Consider the following 12,491-nt stretch of genomic DNA (forward strand, 5'->3'; position numbering starts at 1 on the left):
TGGATCTTGTGTCTAGTGGGTGTAGGGTTTTTGCTGGGCACTGTAGAGCAGGATTGGGGGGTCTCTGAGGGCGAGGGCATTAAGAGGGGGCAATATTTAGGGGGTAAAATAGGAAAATTAATAAAATAAATAAATAAAAAAATAATATAAATAAATAAACAAATATACTATTTTGGTTTACATATTACCAGTGGGTTTTTATGAGGTGTTAATTTTACGCTGTTCAAAGATAGCAGTTTTGGCATTTTGGGTATAGGTCCACGGGTAGGTTTTGGCTGGGGGTGTAGTTTAGCTAGCTTAATTTCCAGGGGGCATATTTTTAGTGCACAACCAGATTATTGGTGCACAAAGGTGGGCCAGGGAGCTAGCAAGAAGTGTTTGGTTGATGCTAGGGCTCTGAGGGAGGCCCTGGAAATTATTAGCAGAGCATCTAAGGCCCAATTGGAAGGGGTGGTAGGGGAAGTAACGGGAGAAGGGGAGGTAGGTGGGGGCAGGCCGCAGCGTAGAGCTACGGCTGATGGGGCTCTCGCGGTAGTGGTGGCTTGCACCCCCGCGGCAGGGAGAGGGGAGGTTTGGGAATCCAGGGGCAGGAAGATGAGGAGGGAGATAGACAGGAGGGCGTCCGGGGGAGAAAGGATTTTGGGTGGGGAGCCAGTGAGGGAGGGAGTGAATGATAGACCTAGGGAAGCTGGGAATGCTCAAAAGGAGGTGGCTCGAGGGAACAACAGTGGGGGCAGGGATGGGGCACAGAAGGGGGTGTCAGGGCAGAGGGGAAGAGGGGGTAAATACCTGCAGAAGAGTGCAGGTGGGAGAAGGAGGGAGAGGTCCCCATCAATAGAGGAAGGTAGAGTGGGGCGTGGAACGGCCCCCCCGGGTAGGAGGTGTGAGGGCGGAGGGCGCTGCGCAGCCCCCGCTGGGCAGGTGGAGGTAGAGCGTTTCAGTACGGCCCCTCCTCGGTCAGCGCAAGGAGAGCCTAGAGGGTGCAGCACAGCCCCTAGCAATGAGGATTCCAGGGTGGAGGACGGAACGCCTCGCCCGAGAGAAGAGGACCAGGCAGGGGTTTCCACAACCCCGCCGAGAAGACGTCAAAGGAGTGGCGGGGCGGACGCCCCGGGCTCGCAAGAAGATCATCAACTCAACTCGGGCATGAGCTCGCATCCACAATGTAGGAGCCCTCTAAGAAAGGAGATGAGGAGCATCGGTGTGGACGCCAGACCACAGGCGGCAGGTGTGGAAAGAGGTGAGCGGGAAAGGGAATGGTCATCTGCATGGCAGAGAGGGGTCACAAGAAGGGGGACAGGGGACGAAGGGTCTGGACTTCAAGGTGTAAGGAAAGAAGTTGGTGTGCAGGCCATTGGAGCCGCAGGGGTTGAAATGAGCATTTGCTCAGTGGAGGTCCAAACGGACAAAGTGGGGGAGCCATTGGTGCTCGGAGTTCAAGCTGGAAAAGATAAGGAGGTTGAAGTGAAAGGAAAAGAGAAAAAATGGCCATACATGGGGATAACAAAACCATTGGGGGCGCACTTGATGGCAGCGACCAGGGAGAAGATTCAGGCGGGGGAATTTGTGGATGTCTTTAAATTGCTCCATAGGGAAGTGAGAGCAAAGGAGGGGTCTAAGGAGGAAGAGAGGGAACTGGCTTCACGCCCAAGGGTCTCGGTGACTATTGAGAATTGGACGTCGGCGTTTATCATTTATGCCAGTGTGTATTGCGAAAAATTCCCGGAGCATGCGTGGCCCTGCTTAAATATATGGATGTAAAAGGAAGGCTTTCACGAGTTTTGGGGGTTTTGCCTGGGTAAGGTATGATGAGGAATTCAGAGCGAGAATGGCAGAGGACAGTCAGGCAGTCTGGGGGGAGATAGACATGGATCTCTGGCTGCAATGGATGGCCCCAACGAGGCCTGCCCCGACATTGCACACAGCAAGTGGGCTGCCCGTGCCTTTCCGGCCCTTTCTTGGTCGCCCCGCCCATGAGGGGGCGGGGGGATGAGGCAGTGGACAGCCCTCGACAGCATGTTGGGCGTTCAATAAAGAAGGCTGCACGAGGTGGATGTGCAAATTTAAACACGAGTGCAGCAGGTGTGCGGGTCGGCATCCAGTTACAGATTGTTTTCAGGCAGGGGACAGTGGGTCAGGGCTAGGAGCGGGGCAAGTAGGGTGGGGGGGAAGGACCGCCTGCCAGGTAAATTGGGGTGTGCTGGTAGGTCGGGCTCAGTTTATCGTAAAAGGAGGGGGGGGGCACAAGGTTTGATGAAAGGTTTTTGGGGGCAATTTAAAGGGGGCAGGAGAAGGGTGAGGAGGAAGACGCGTAGGTAGGGGAGGGCCGCAGGGGGGATGTAACGGTGGAAATTGTTAAGGGGAGGTAGCTGTCGTTTGGAGGGCATGGACGACGGTGGTGAAGCCCTCACGCTTGCCGCACGACAAGGTGAGTAGGCTTCAGGCTGCATGGACGGAGGTGCGGGAGCGCCTCTGGTGCAGCAGGGGGAAGTGAGAAGATGGGTCTGCGTGGACGGGGGTGCACTAGGGCCCCTGGTGCAGCTGGGGGAAAAAAGTGGAGCAGCGAAGCAAGGTGCCGGAAGAGGAATTTATGTGGAATGGTCTGCATGGACGGGGGCGCAGGTTTGGCCCCTGGTGCAGCGGTGGAGAGGAGTAAGGCAGAAAAGGGGCCTGCATGGACGGGGGTGCACTAGGTCCCCTGGTGCAGGTGGGAAACAGGTGGTAATGGACGCAAGGAGCTTGAAGATTGTGATATGGAAGGGACTGCATGGACGGGGGTGCAGGTTTGGCCCCTGGTGCAGTGGCGAGAGGAGTAATAAAGTAAAGGGCCTGCATGGACGGGGGTGCACGTGGGCCCCCGGTGCAGGTGGGGCAACGCAGGGCCAAATTAATAAGGTGAAGGAAGGTGGGGGGGCAAGGGTGAGCAGGAGGGTAATAGTTTGGGGGAAAAAAAAGAAAAAAAAAAGGGGGGGGCCTAGTGCTTTTAGGTGTATTGTTTAAAGGTTAGGTGAAAGGGGCGGAATATTGGGGGACAGGTAGGAGAGGACCTTGGGTGTTTCCGGAGAGGGTTAAGGAGATGGCCAGTAAGGATAGGTTACTGAGGAAGGTGTTACTAGTGGTATGGGAAGGGTTAGGAGGTTTGAACTCATTCACTTAGGAGGGGTGCAGCATCTGAAGGTAGCAGGCTGGACTATTCAGAGGAGTAGGTGAATAGGTTGGGACGCTGGGAGTAAGGGAGATACAAAGGGTATGCCAGGGACCGGGTCAAACGGAATGTCGTAAAAAAAAAAAAAAAAAAAATTCAGTAGGTAGCAGGAGTGTTGCATTTATTAGGATGTTGTTGATTTGCAAGTGATTTTGTAATTTCTTTTTCAGATGCTGCCAGGAGGTACGGTCAGATGTCAAAAAACGTCGTTTTTGGGACATTTTAGGTTTAAGTGGGCGGGGAAAGAAGATGAGGAAAGGGTGTTGGCAGGCAACTTGGGTGCAACTATAAAGATGTTGTGGTAAGATGGTCTGGGTCTGGGGAACTGGGCTGGGATCGGTTGCTTCCTATGCTGGCTGGGTTGAGGGAAAACTATGGGCCTCCAGTTGGGGGGGGGGTTAGTTTTGGTGGGGAAAATGATCTGGTAAGGGATACGGGTGTGGCTTTTTTCAAGAAAATGAAAAGGGTTTTTTGTTATGGGTCCGACAAGTGTGCCTCAAGCAACGGTAGGGGGACTAAGGGTTTGCCACAGAGAGTTGGGAGGGGAGCGAGGAATGAGGGTCCGATAGAGCGGGCAAGGAAGGGGATAAACAGAGAGATGGTAGAATTGTGTACATCGGTGTCAGTACAGGTTTTGGAACGTACAGAGATGGTTGAGAAAGGATTGATGAGATTTAGAGAGGATGGGTAAACTTTCCGGTTTGGGGAACAATCATCTGGCGGGACTTGAGTTCTTGGCTGGGAGATTGGTTGAGGAGTTGGAGGTAGGAAATTGGTGGGGGGGGTGGGGCAGAAAGAACACCTCGGGGGAGGGTTTTTCTGGTGCCAGGGGCATGGCCCCTTTTGATGTGGGGGGAGGGAAGCACAATGGGGAAATGACACGGGAAAGGATGGGGTGGCGCTGTTTGCACAAGCGGGCCACCACGGGGGAACAGGTATTGAGCCTGGAGGGGCATGGCCCCGGGGAGAAAGCGGGACGCCTGGAAAAGGGGGAAGGAGACGGTAGGGTCCAAGGGATAGTTAGGGAGGAAATGGCTTTATTTAATTATTTAATTGTTGGGTAAAAATGAGAATGTTTAATTATTTAATTGGTTGTTTAAAATATGTCTTTAGTTTGTAAGGCCATGGAGCCAGGTAAGCGTTTAATTGTAAGCTTTGGCCTGTCACATTAAAGCGACCTTTTCCACTTTTAAATGAGTCTGGGTTTTTGTGCAGTAAGCCAAAAGGGTGGCCCCGGGGGGAACGCGAAGCGTTTCCCCCGGGGAGGTTTTTGGCGCTGCACACGGCCAGCGAGTGGCCGTGGGGGGCAGAGCGCCTCCCTGGGGTATTTAAGGGGCCAGGGAAGGTTCGGGAGGCAGGCGACAGTTTGACTTGGTGATTGTCCCGCCCTCCCACCCCCTTCATGTTGGGTTAGGTCTGGTGTCTGGTTTTATGAAAGGGGGATGGGGGACCATTGTACTTGGTTTTTGCAGGGTTTTTTACGTCCCATGTCAAGGTCTTACTGGGTTTTTTGGTCTGTTAAGGAGCTATTATAGGGTAGTTTTGTGTGACAGGTCGGGGCATCAGTGAAGTTGTAAGGTACAATTTTGTTGCTGATGTGGCAGGTCAGACTGGCTATAGGTCATAGGAAGGGGGAGATTGGTGTAGAGGGGAGTTTGAGGGGTATTGAAGTGGTCCTGGGCTCCGGGGGCATGGCCCCTTTTGATGTGGGGGGAGAGAAGCACAATGGGGGAATGACACAGGAAAGGATGGGGTGGCGCTGTTTGCACAAGCGGGCCACCACGGGGAAACAGGCATTGAGCCTGGAGGGGCATGGCCCCGGGGAGAAAGCGGGACGCCTGGAAAAGGGGGAAGGAGACGGTAGGGTCCAAGGGATAGTTAGGGAGGAAATGGCTTTATTTAATTATTTAATTGTTGGGTAAAAATGAGAATGTTTAATTATTTAATTGGTTGTTTAAAATATGTCTTTAGTTTGTAAGGCCAGTTTAATTGTAAGCTTTGGCCTGTCACATTAAAGCGACCTTTTCCACTTTTAAATGAGTCTGGGTTTTTGTGCAGTAAGCCAAAATGTAAATAATATAGTAGAGCATGTGCTGCACTCTTTAGCCTCCCTCCTTGTAAATAATTCAAATTCGTGTCTATTTGTCCTTTGGCGTGGAAAACATGAAATAGTGCACTTTGTGCTATAGATTAGTCGGAAATTTGGTGTGGGCTCTTTAAACGAGCCAGCTGAGCTAACTGCTCGGGAAGGAGACTTTACGCTCTGATTGGATCTGGCCGAGGAGTGACGTAGGCACAGGGGCGGAGACTCGCCTGGGGTCGTCCTGTCAATTTCAACAATAGAGCAATGTGACAAGCTGGAGGAATAGAGAGGATCCCGCAGCTGACACCGGACGCAAAGAGGGGGGCTGGAAGGAGGCGCACCCCCACCTGCGGATGAGCATCCCGACACCTAGACTGAGCCCAGAACCACTGAGGCCAGTACCCCATTGGTGTCCATGAGCTACTCGCTCTCAGTACCCCGGCATCACTCATGACCACAAACGAACCTCCGATCACAGGAATCGGACACCACGCCTGATCCCAGCTCCTAGTGCAAGCCCCCCAACAACACTTGTAAAACAGCACCCCACGATCACTCCTCGAGCCTACCAGCCAGTACCATTTCTGACCCTAGCATCACTCCTCGAGCCCAATGCCACTTGTGACTCCAGCATCACTCCTAATGCCCAGCAACACGTCCTTCTAGCATCGTCGATGCCAGTCTCTTTGTGCCTTGGAACACTGGCAGTAAGGGGGCAGCTGCAGTTTGGAGTCTAGTCAATAATGCCAGCGGCGATGCCCGTGTCTTTGTGTCGTGCATCCGCGTAAGGTACGAGGCGGAGTTTGGTGTCTAGTTAAGATGGCATTGTCAATGCCCGCCTCTTTGTGTCTTGTACCCATGTAAGGTACAAGGTGGAGTGTGTGGCCAATTCTGCTCTGCCACCAGGGATGCCCCCTTCTTTGTGTCGCGGGGGCATGTAAGTTCCTGCTGTTAGTAGCGCCCGTCGCTCTTTCACTACTGGACATTTGCAAGGTGTAGAGGTTGACGGCGTCCAGTGCCTTTTGTCGCGGGAGAGGCTTTCCCTGAGTCGCGGAGATCCTTAAGGTGCCAAACCGGCGAAGTTTCGCGTCTAGGCGCTTGTGTCGTCTACTTTGCCATTCGTGTTCTTCTGCAGAGCCCCGTAAACTGCCCGGGGGAGGTTCGCTTCCTGCATCATCTATTATTATTGTCCGGTGGGGAGCACGTCGTTGCCCCCACCCGTCCACTGGTGTGTCGGTATGTATCACCTCTGATGTTGCATTGGGTGTGGCTGTTTTTCTTTTATCTACTGATGAGTGTGACCCCCATTATGCTTTGAGGGTCCTCTGTGGGTTTGCTGGGACAGTGCAGGGTGTAGTGTGGAGAACTGGAGTGGTGCATAATATGGTGATAACCCACAGAGGTATGTCACCGTGGAGTACGAGATAGATATCACGAGAATATCGAGTCTGTGTATATCACGAGGGTGTCTGGAATAATGTTTTCTTTCTCTCTCTCTCTCTCTCTCCCTCTCCCCCCCTCTCTCTCTCATCCTCTCCCCCTCTCTCTCTCTCTCTCTCTCTCCCAGGAGCTCATACCGCCAGGGTATTTCTTGAGTGAATACGGTGGGGATGTACCATGGGGGCATGTAATAGTGGTCTGCCTTGGGTTATTTATTAATGATGATACATGGATTGCATGCCACTTTCCAGTAACTCAGCAACACAGACAAAAACACTCAACACAAATACATGTGCACGCAGCGCAAGGAACACACACACACGGTGAAACACTCAACTCAATTCCCCGCCCTCCAACAAAACCCAATGACAGCAACGCAAACCCACACGACTAAAGAAAATACATGTGCACATATCAACAGGCGCAAACACACAGAGGCAACACAACGAGGGAGAAACAAAGACACGGGCAGAGCTACACGCAAACACTCGCAGGCAGGCTCATTGTTAGAGGTCTGCAGAAAAAGACACAACAAAGGCACAATGAAAGAGGCGGAAATCACGCCACGCGCTGAGGAAAACACGCGCGTTGCACCCACGCGCCCACAAAAGATACCCCGCGCACACAGGCACAGGGAGGAACACACGACGGCTCGTCAACACGCTCTCAGCCGAAGCAAAACAACATGCGCAGACACCACGTCCCACACAGATCTACATATTCTCCCACACTTCCACCGCCACATGTATGGGCGCACCCCTCCCCCAGCCCCAGCTGCCAATAGGAGCGCAGAGGCACAGCTGAGCCGTGCTAGGATATGCCAGCTCCCTTACAGTGTCAGCTGAGGTAATGCCCTTCCTTTGTTGCGCGCTGTTTCCATGCTAGGCTCCCCCATCCCTTGGTGGGGACTTGTGCCCGACCGGATCTCTTTTTGTAGTATGGTACAGGGTCACGTGGGGTGCAGAGCGAGGGATGCACAGTCTCGGTGCACACGCAGCCGAGACCATGGGGGGAGCGTTGAACGGAGCCAGCAGCCGCTGGGCCCACATGTATAAATAGTTACTGACGTCAGTTAAGGACAGCCAGCCAGGCCCATCCTGTTTCTCTAACAGATGAAACAACCAGAGGATGCTTTGGCTCCAGAATGGCACACCGTCCTTCTGGGATGGAGAGAGACGCTAGCGCGGGACTTTGGGGAGGGGGGGTGGGGGATAGCCGAGGGTGGAGGGAGGTGCATAACTGCTGGACCCATATGCACGCAACTTACCATAGCGCTTTTCATGACGTGGGTGTGAGAGCTGCCGAAACCCTTTCCGTCCCCAGAGAAAGGTTAGACCACACATTTGTCAAGTGTTGGCAATAAAAGGCTGTAGGATGTTATTGTTGCAGATATGGTTATGGAAACAATAACAATAATCGTATATCCTAATAATATCATACTTTTGGGCCCCGGGTCCTGAGGTTACCCCCTCTGGCCCGTGCCGCCTTCTTGTCCCACGACTTGTTGTGGTCACCGTACAGTGTCCTGTTCTTCTCTTCTGTTGTTCTTCTCCCTTTTTTTTTTCTAGGGTGGGAGGGCTTTGTGGAAAAGAAAAAGGAGAGGAAGACATTGAGTGCACAGGCGAACCTCCTGACTGTGGACCCTGAACAGGGACCCAAACAAACAGTTTGTATTTTTGTGAGCTGCAGCAGCTCCTTATATAAGACCCAGGGGTAGTCCTGGCTCTTTGATGTGCCATTGTGGGGGCTGGGCCGGCAGTAGCGACTGTCTGCACCCCCGGGGGGGTGGGGGTAGGACTTTGCAGTTCTCTCTGCCTGACTGACTGGTTTCCTCTAGGTGCTTTGCACCCTATTGCCCTGTGGAAGGGTGAGGTGATTGTTCACACCTCACCCTTCCTGTGCTTTGTGGGGCTGGGAGACTGCGTCTGTGTGTGTGTGTGTGGGGGAGAGGAAGCAGGCCTGGGGGGAAGGCAGCTTCCCCTCTCCCAGGCCTGCCAACATGGTACCAGCAGTTACCCTGTCTCGCTTTGGGAGGCCCTGCAGCATTGCCCAGAAGAAAGGGCGGGATGAGACATCACGAGGAAGGACAAGCGCAGGCGTTGCATAGGAAGGGGTACAGGTGGAATGCAGACTATAGTAGGCAGGGGGCATTTTTCGGGTGCCATGGGTAGTCTAATGTAATGTAATTTGTCATTTGTCAAGCGCCTTTTTCCATTGGTATAGCCTGAAAGCACTGTAGGTGAATGCCCTCCGGGGACCGAAGTCCAGGGTGTAGGAAATTTGTCTGAGAAGTTAAGAATACCTGTGTGCATTTTGGCCAATACAGAATTAGGTTACTACCCATGTCGCGCTGGTATGTGGATGGGTGCTGTGATGTAGCTGGGAGAGTGTGCGAGAGCAGGAGAATCATGTGTCCAGCTAGACTGAATTTTTGTTGTGGGACTTAGGCATTCTAATGGAAGAGGTGTTGTGCATTAGGTGGAGTATGGTAGCAGATGCATAGATGTATTTACAACAAGGCATACTAGGTCCAGGTCGTCAGATTGCCAGAGGAGCAGCATTTTATTGCAGTTTATTTTCAATGTACTGGTTGTCATTTTTAAATTGCAAACACATTATTAATAGGGTGGCTTTTGTTTGAAAAAAAAAAATACAACTGAAATGTGTACCAAACGCATCGTGCTTTAGGTATTTAGTGATTCAGTCATACAACTCTCTCAGACATATATGACAGATATTAAGGTCTTTGGTCATCTTCCCAAAATGCTCTTTAATATGCAAAATAGCCAACACCTCATTGGATGTTTTGGTGCCACTTCACATTATCTTTGGAGTTCTTTATAATCAATACACGCATACATTGTGTTAAGCAATCACTCTTATATTCAAATATACAACATGCATTGTTTTAAACCATTTCCTTTCAGAAAAGTTAAGGTTAAAAATGATGCATCATTTTACAATATTAAACACATGCCTATGCTTAAGTCAATCACAGGGTTCCCACAGGTGGCACTAAAATGATGTTCAGAAGCAAGCACTCATTTCCGTTCTTTGCTCCACATTTCAGAGGTCTGTGGCAGCCGCCTAAAAGGTGCAAGCATGAAATAAATTGTAGAGAAGTTAAAATGGCAAAGAGTAAATCTGAGTGCGCAAGTGCATCAAGAAACCCGTGAATGGATATCCAAAGCCATCGAAGGGTGAGAACAAAAACTGTGCACCAATGGTACACACACTGTTTCATAGCTATAAAGGTGTCCCGTAAAGATATCCATTCAGCCATCTTTACAGAAGCTGCTCAGTGCTAATCAGGCAAATGACATCCCTGCTGGGTTTATCATGTGTCTTTGATGACATTCTGCTGCACGCTCAGCACTACCAGGAGAACCAACTGCAAAGTGTGTCACACAATGCATAACTGTGATGCTCATACGTAATATTTACATTAATTATATTTTAAATACAAGGTAGGACTTTTACTTTGAAACAGTACTTCAAATGACAGCAGGACATCTATATCTATACCCAAACATCTCAAAATGTTCCCATGCATTCTGCCTCCCAACCAACTCTGCAGAGTTAGCAAACATTCTAAATTACCTTAAATGCAAGCTGTCAAGACCCATAGCCTAAACCACACCCACAAAGGTGATATTGTGCTGAAACGCCCCATCCATTTCTAAAATGTACTCTTGGAGTGTTGGGTATTTTGAACAACTGCACAAACAGCAATGATATAAACACTATGTACCACTTCATTTGTTATAAAAGGTGCCTGCATTGTGCAGCTAAGATCAATGTTGTTGCTTCCCACACATGAATGTTCAGGGCCGCCCTTATCCATTACTCCACCGTGAGAATGCACAGGCAAAAATTCAAAGAACCTTCTCCATCCAACGGTGTTTACTCTATTTAGGTGTTTATGCCCAGGCAGAGTTTACAAATTTCACTTGTGATTTTTCCATATTTGAATGGCGTTCCAGGCCAAGGAATTGGAGTAAATCGGTTACTTGCCTTATTTCTATTTTGCCCCCTGCTAAAATGAGGGCTGTAACCATGAGAAGGGGGTTGAGTTCTTTTTAGTCATCATTTTTATATGATGTGCCTGTACCACTTGCATATATTTCATATGTAAACTTTGCCATTTGACAAGCCCAGATGTATACATTTAGTTGTGTTGCATTAATATTACAGACCAGTCTAGGTGTGTCTCATAGAGCGACAGCAGGCAATTTGTTAGAGAAAGCAGATATTAGCATTGAAACCAAAATTCCTCATTCCAACCTTCTCTCACTTGTGTCCAGTTGGCAGACAGCTTATGTGCTCATCGATTCCTCTAAAAGGTTGTTTTTGGACCTAACCGAAAGTAGACAAGTAGCCGTAACCATTACCTCTAGTGCACTGAACTGCACTGCCGTCTCCGAAATCTTGGGCATCAGAGATTTGAAAACACTCTTTCAACTAACATAACATAGACGATGACAGGCCTGAATAAATAGAGAGAAAGCAATAACTTTCTAATCCCTTTAATCTTAAAAACGCCCTTATAATGTTATGGAGCCAAAATGGGGGACAGCATGGGGGTGAGGGATGTAGTTTGGACAATGTGGACATAGTTTGTTGAAGGGGTGGAATCTGGTGAAGGTGCAGAGTCTGGCAGAGGTGGAGTAAAGTTGGGGGGAGAGCATGCACTTATTTGGGACTAGGGCAGTAGAAAGCCTCAATACGCCACTGAGTAGATGCATGCAGGTGGGTGGATGTGCCCCACCAAATATATAGCCGTACATATGGTCATTTGTCTCGCCATAGAGGATATTTTTGGGGGGATAATTTGTGGGAGCGGGGGTTGCGGGGTCGTCCTCTGCACATTTAAAAATAATGTGGGGGTTGTGGGGTTGTCCCCCGCAGGGTCCATGGCTCAAAATCGCAGCAAAAATATGGCTATATTTTTGTATCGCAATATTTTTGCAGGGATATTAACACATGTAACCGGCTGACATCCATCAACATGGAGTATACATATCCTTGAATCCCAGTTGGTTTCTTGGTCTCGTAGAGGTGGAAGGACATTTTGTCATGAGGTCTGCTGGGGGATATACTCTACTTTGCTCAGAAGGGATCAGGAGAGGTGCAATGCTGCCTCCGCTTAATTGACCGGTGGTTAAAACCGAAAGTGTGACACAGGTTTGTCAGTTTGCAGGTGGGAAGATCAAGGTCTTAAGGACCTTCTAGAAGACAAGGTGATCCTCTAAGCAGCAGATGCTAAGTACAATTCCGTTCCAGAGTGTGGGAGCTTGGGCAGAGATGGTGGATCCCCTTTTTCTTGAGGATTTGAAGGGAGAGATCACTCGGAGGAGTGCAGAGCCTGATCTCAGATTTCTATTGGGTTGATAGCAGGTCGGTTTGTATTGAAGGTATACAGGGCCTGTCTTGTGGAGGACAGAGTGGGGGATGCTCTTGGCTTTAAAGGTGGCCCATTTCCCGATAGGTAGCCAATGGAGCACCCAGGTGTGACGTGCTCTTGGGGACCAAGGGCTAGGAGGAGCCCAGCTGCAGTGTTCTGGACCAATTGGAGCTTTCTGAGTTGATATGCAGGGGCGCCCAAGTAAAGGGAATTAGCGTAGTCTAAGTGGGAGAGAATGATAGCCACAATTGCTGTGACTCTGTGAGGGTAGGAGAGGTAAGGGAAGATGTGGCTGAGCATACAGAGGTGTAGGTAGCACGACTTAGACACATAGTTGATGTGGTATGAAAGTGTTATGT

The 12,491-nt window shown here is 50.2% G+C and overlaps 1 protein-coding gene across 2 annotated transcripts in view; it reads left to right on the top strand.

Annotated features, from left to right (window-relative positions):
• The first annotated feature begins 5,525 nt into the window (after positions 1–5,525).
• Positions 5,526–12,491, top strand: part of RNF122 (ring finger protein 122) — a 196,305-nt gene continuing 189,339 nt past the window's right edge. Inside the window, exon 1 of one of the 2 annotated variants that reach the window (XM_069617964.1) lies at positions 5,526–6,524. Coding sequence is in view for 1 of the 2 variants with exons in the window: in XM_069617963.1 (XP_069474064.1) it covers positions 7,546–7,574 (29 nt within the window). In the remaining variant the exon portion in view is untranslated. Of the gene's footprint in view, positions 6,525–7,473; positions 7,575–12,491 lie in introns of those variants that run through there. The other variant, XM_069617963.1, reaches the window with a different exon arrangement.

Source organism: Ambystoma mexicanum, chromosome 10 (genome assembly GCF_040938575.1).
Source record: "Ambystoma mexicanum isolate Mex_15411 chromosome 10, UKY_AmexF1_1, whole genome shotgun sequence".
NCBI lineage: Eukaryota > Metazoa > Chordata > Amphibia > Caudata > Ambystomatidae > Ambystoma > Ambystoma mexicanum.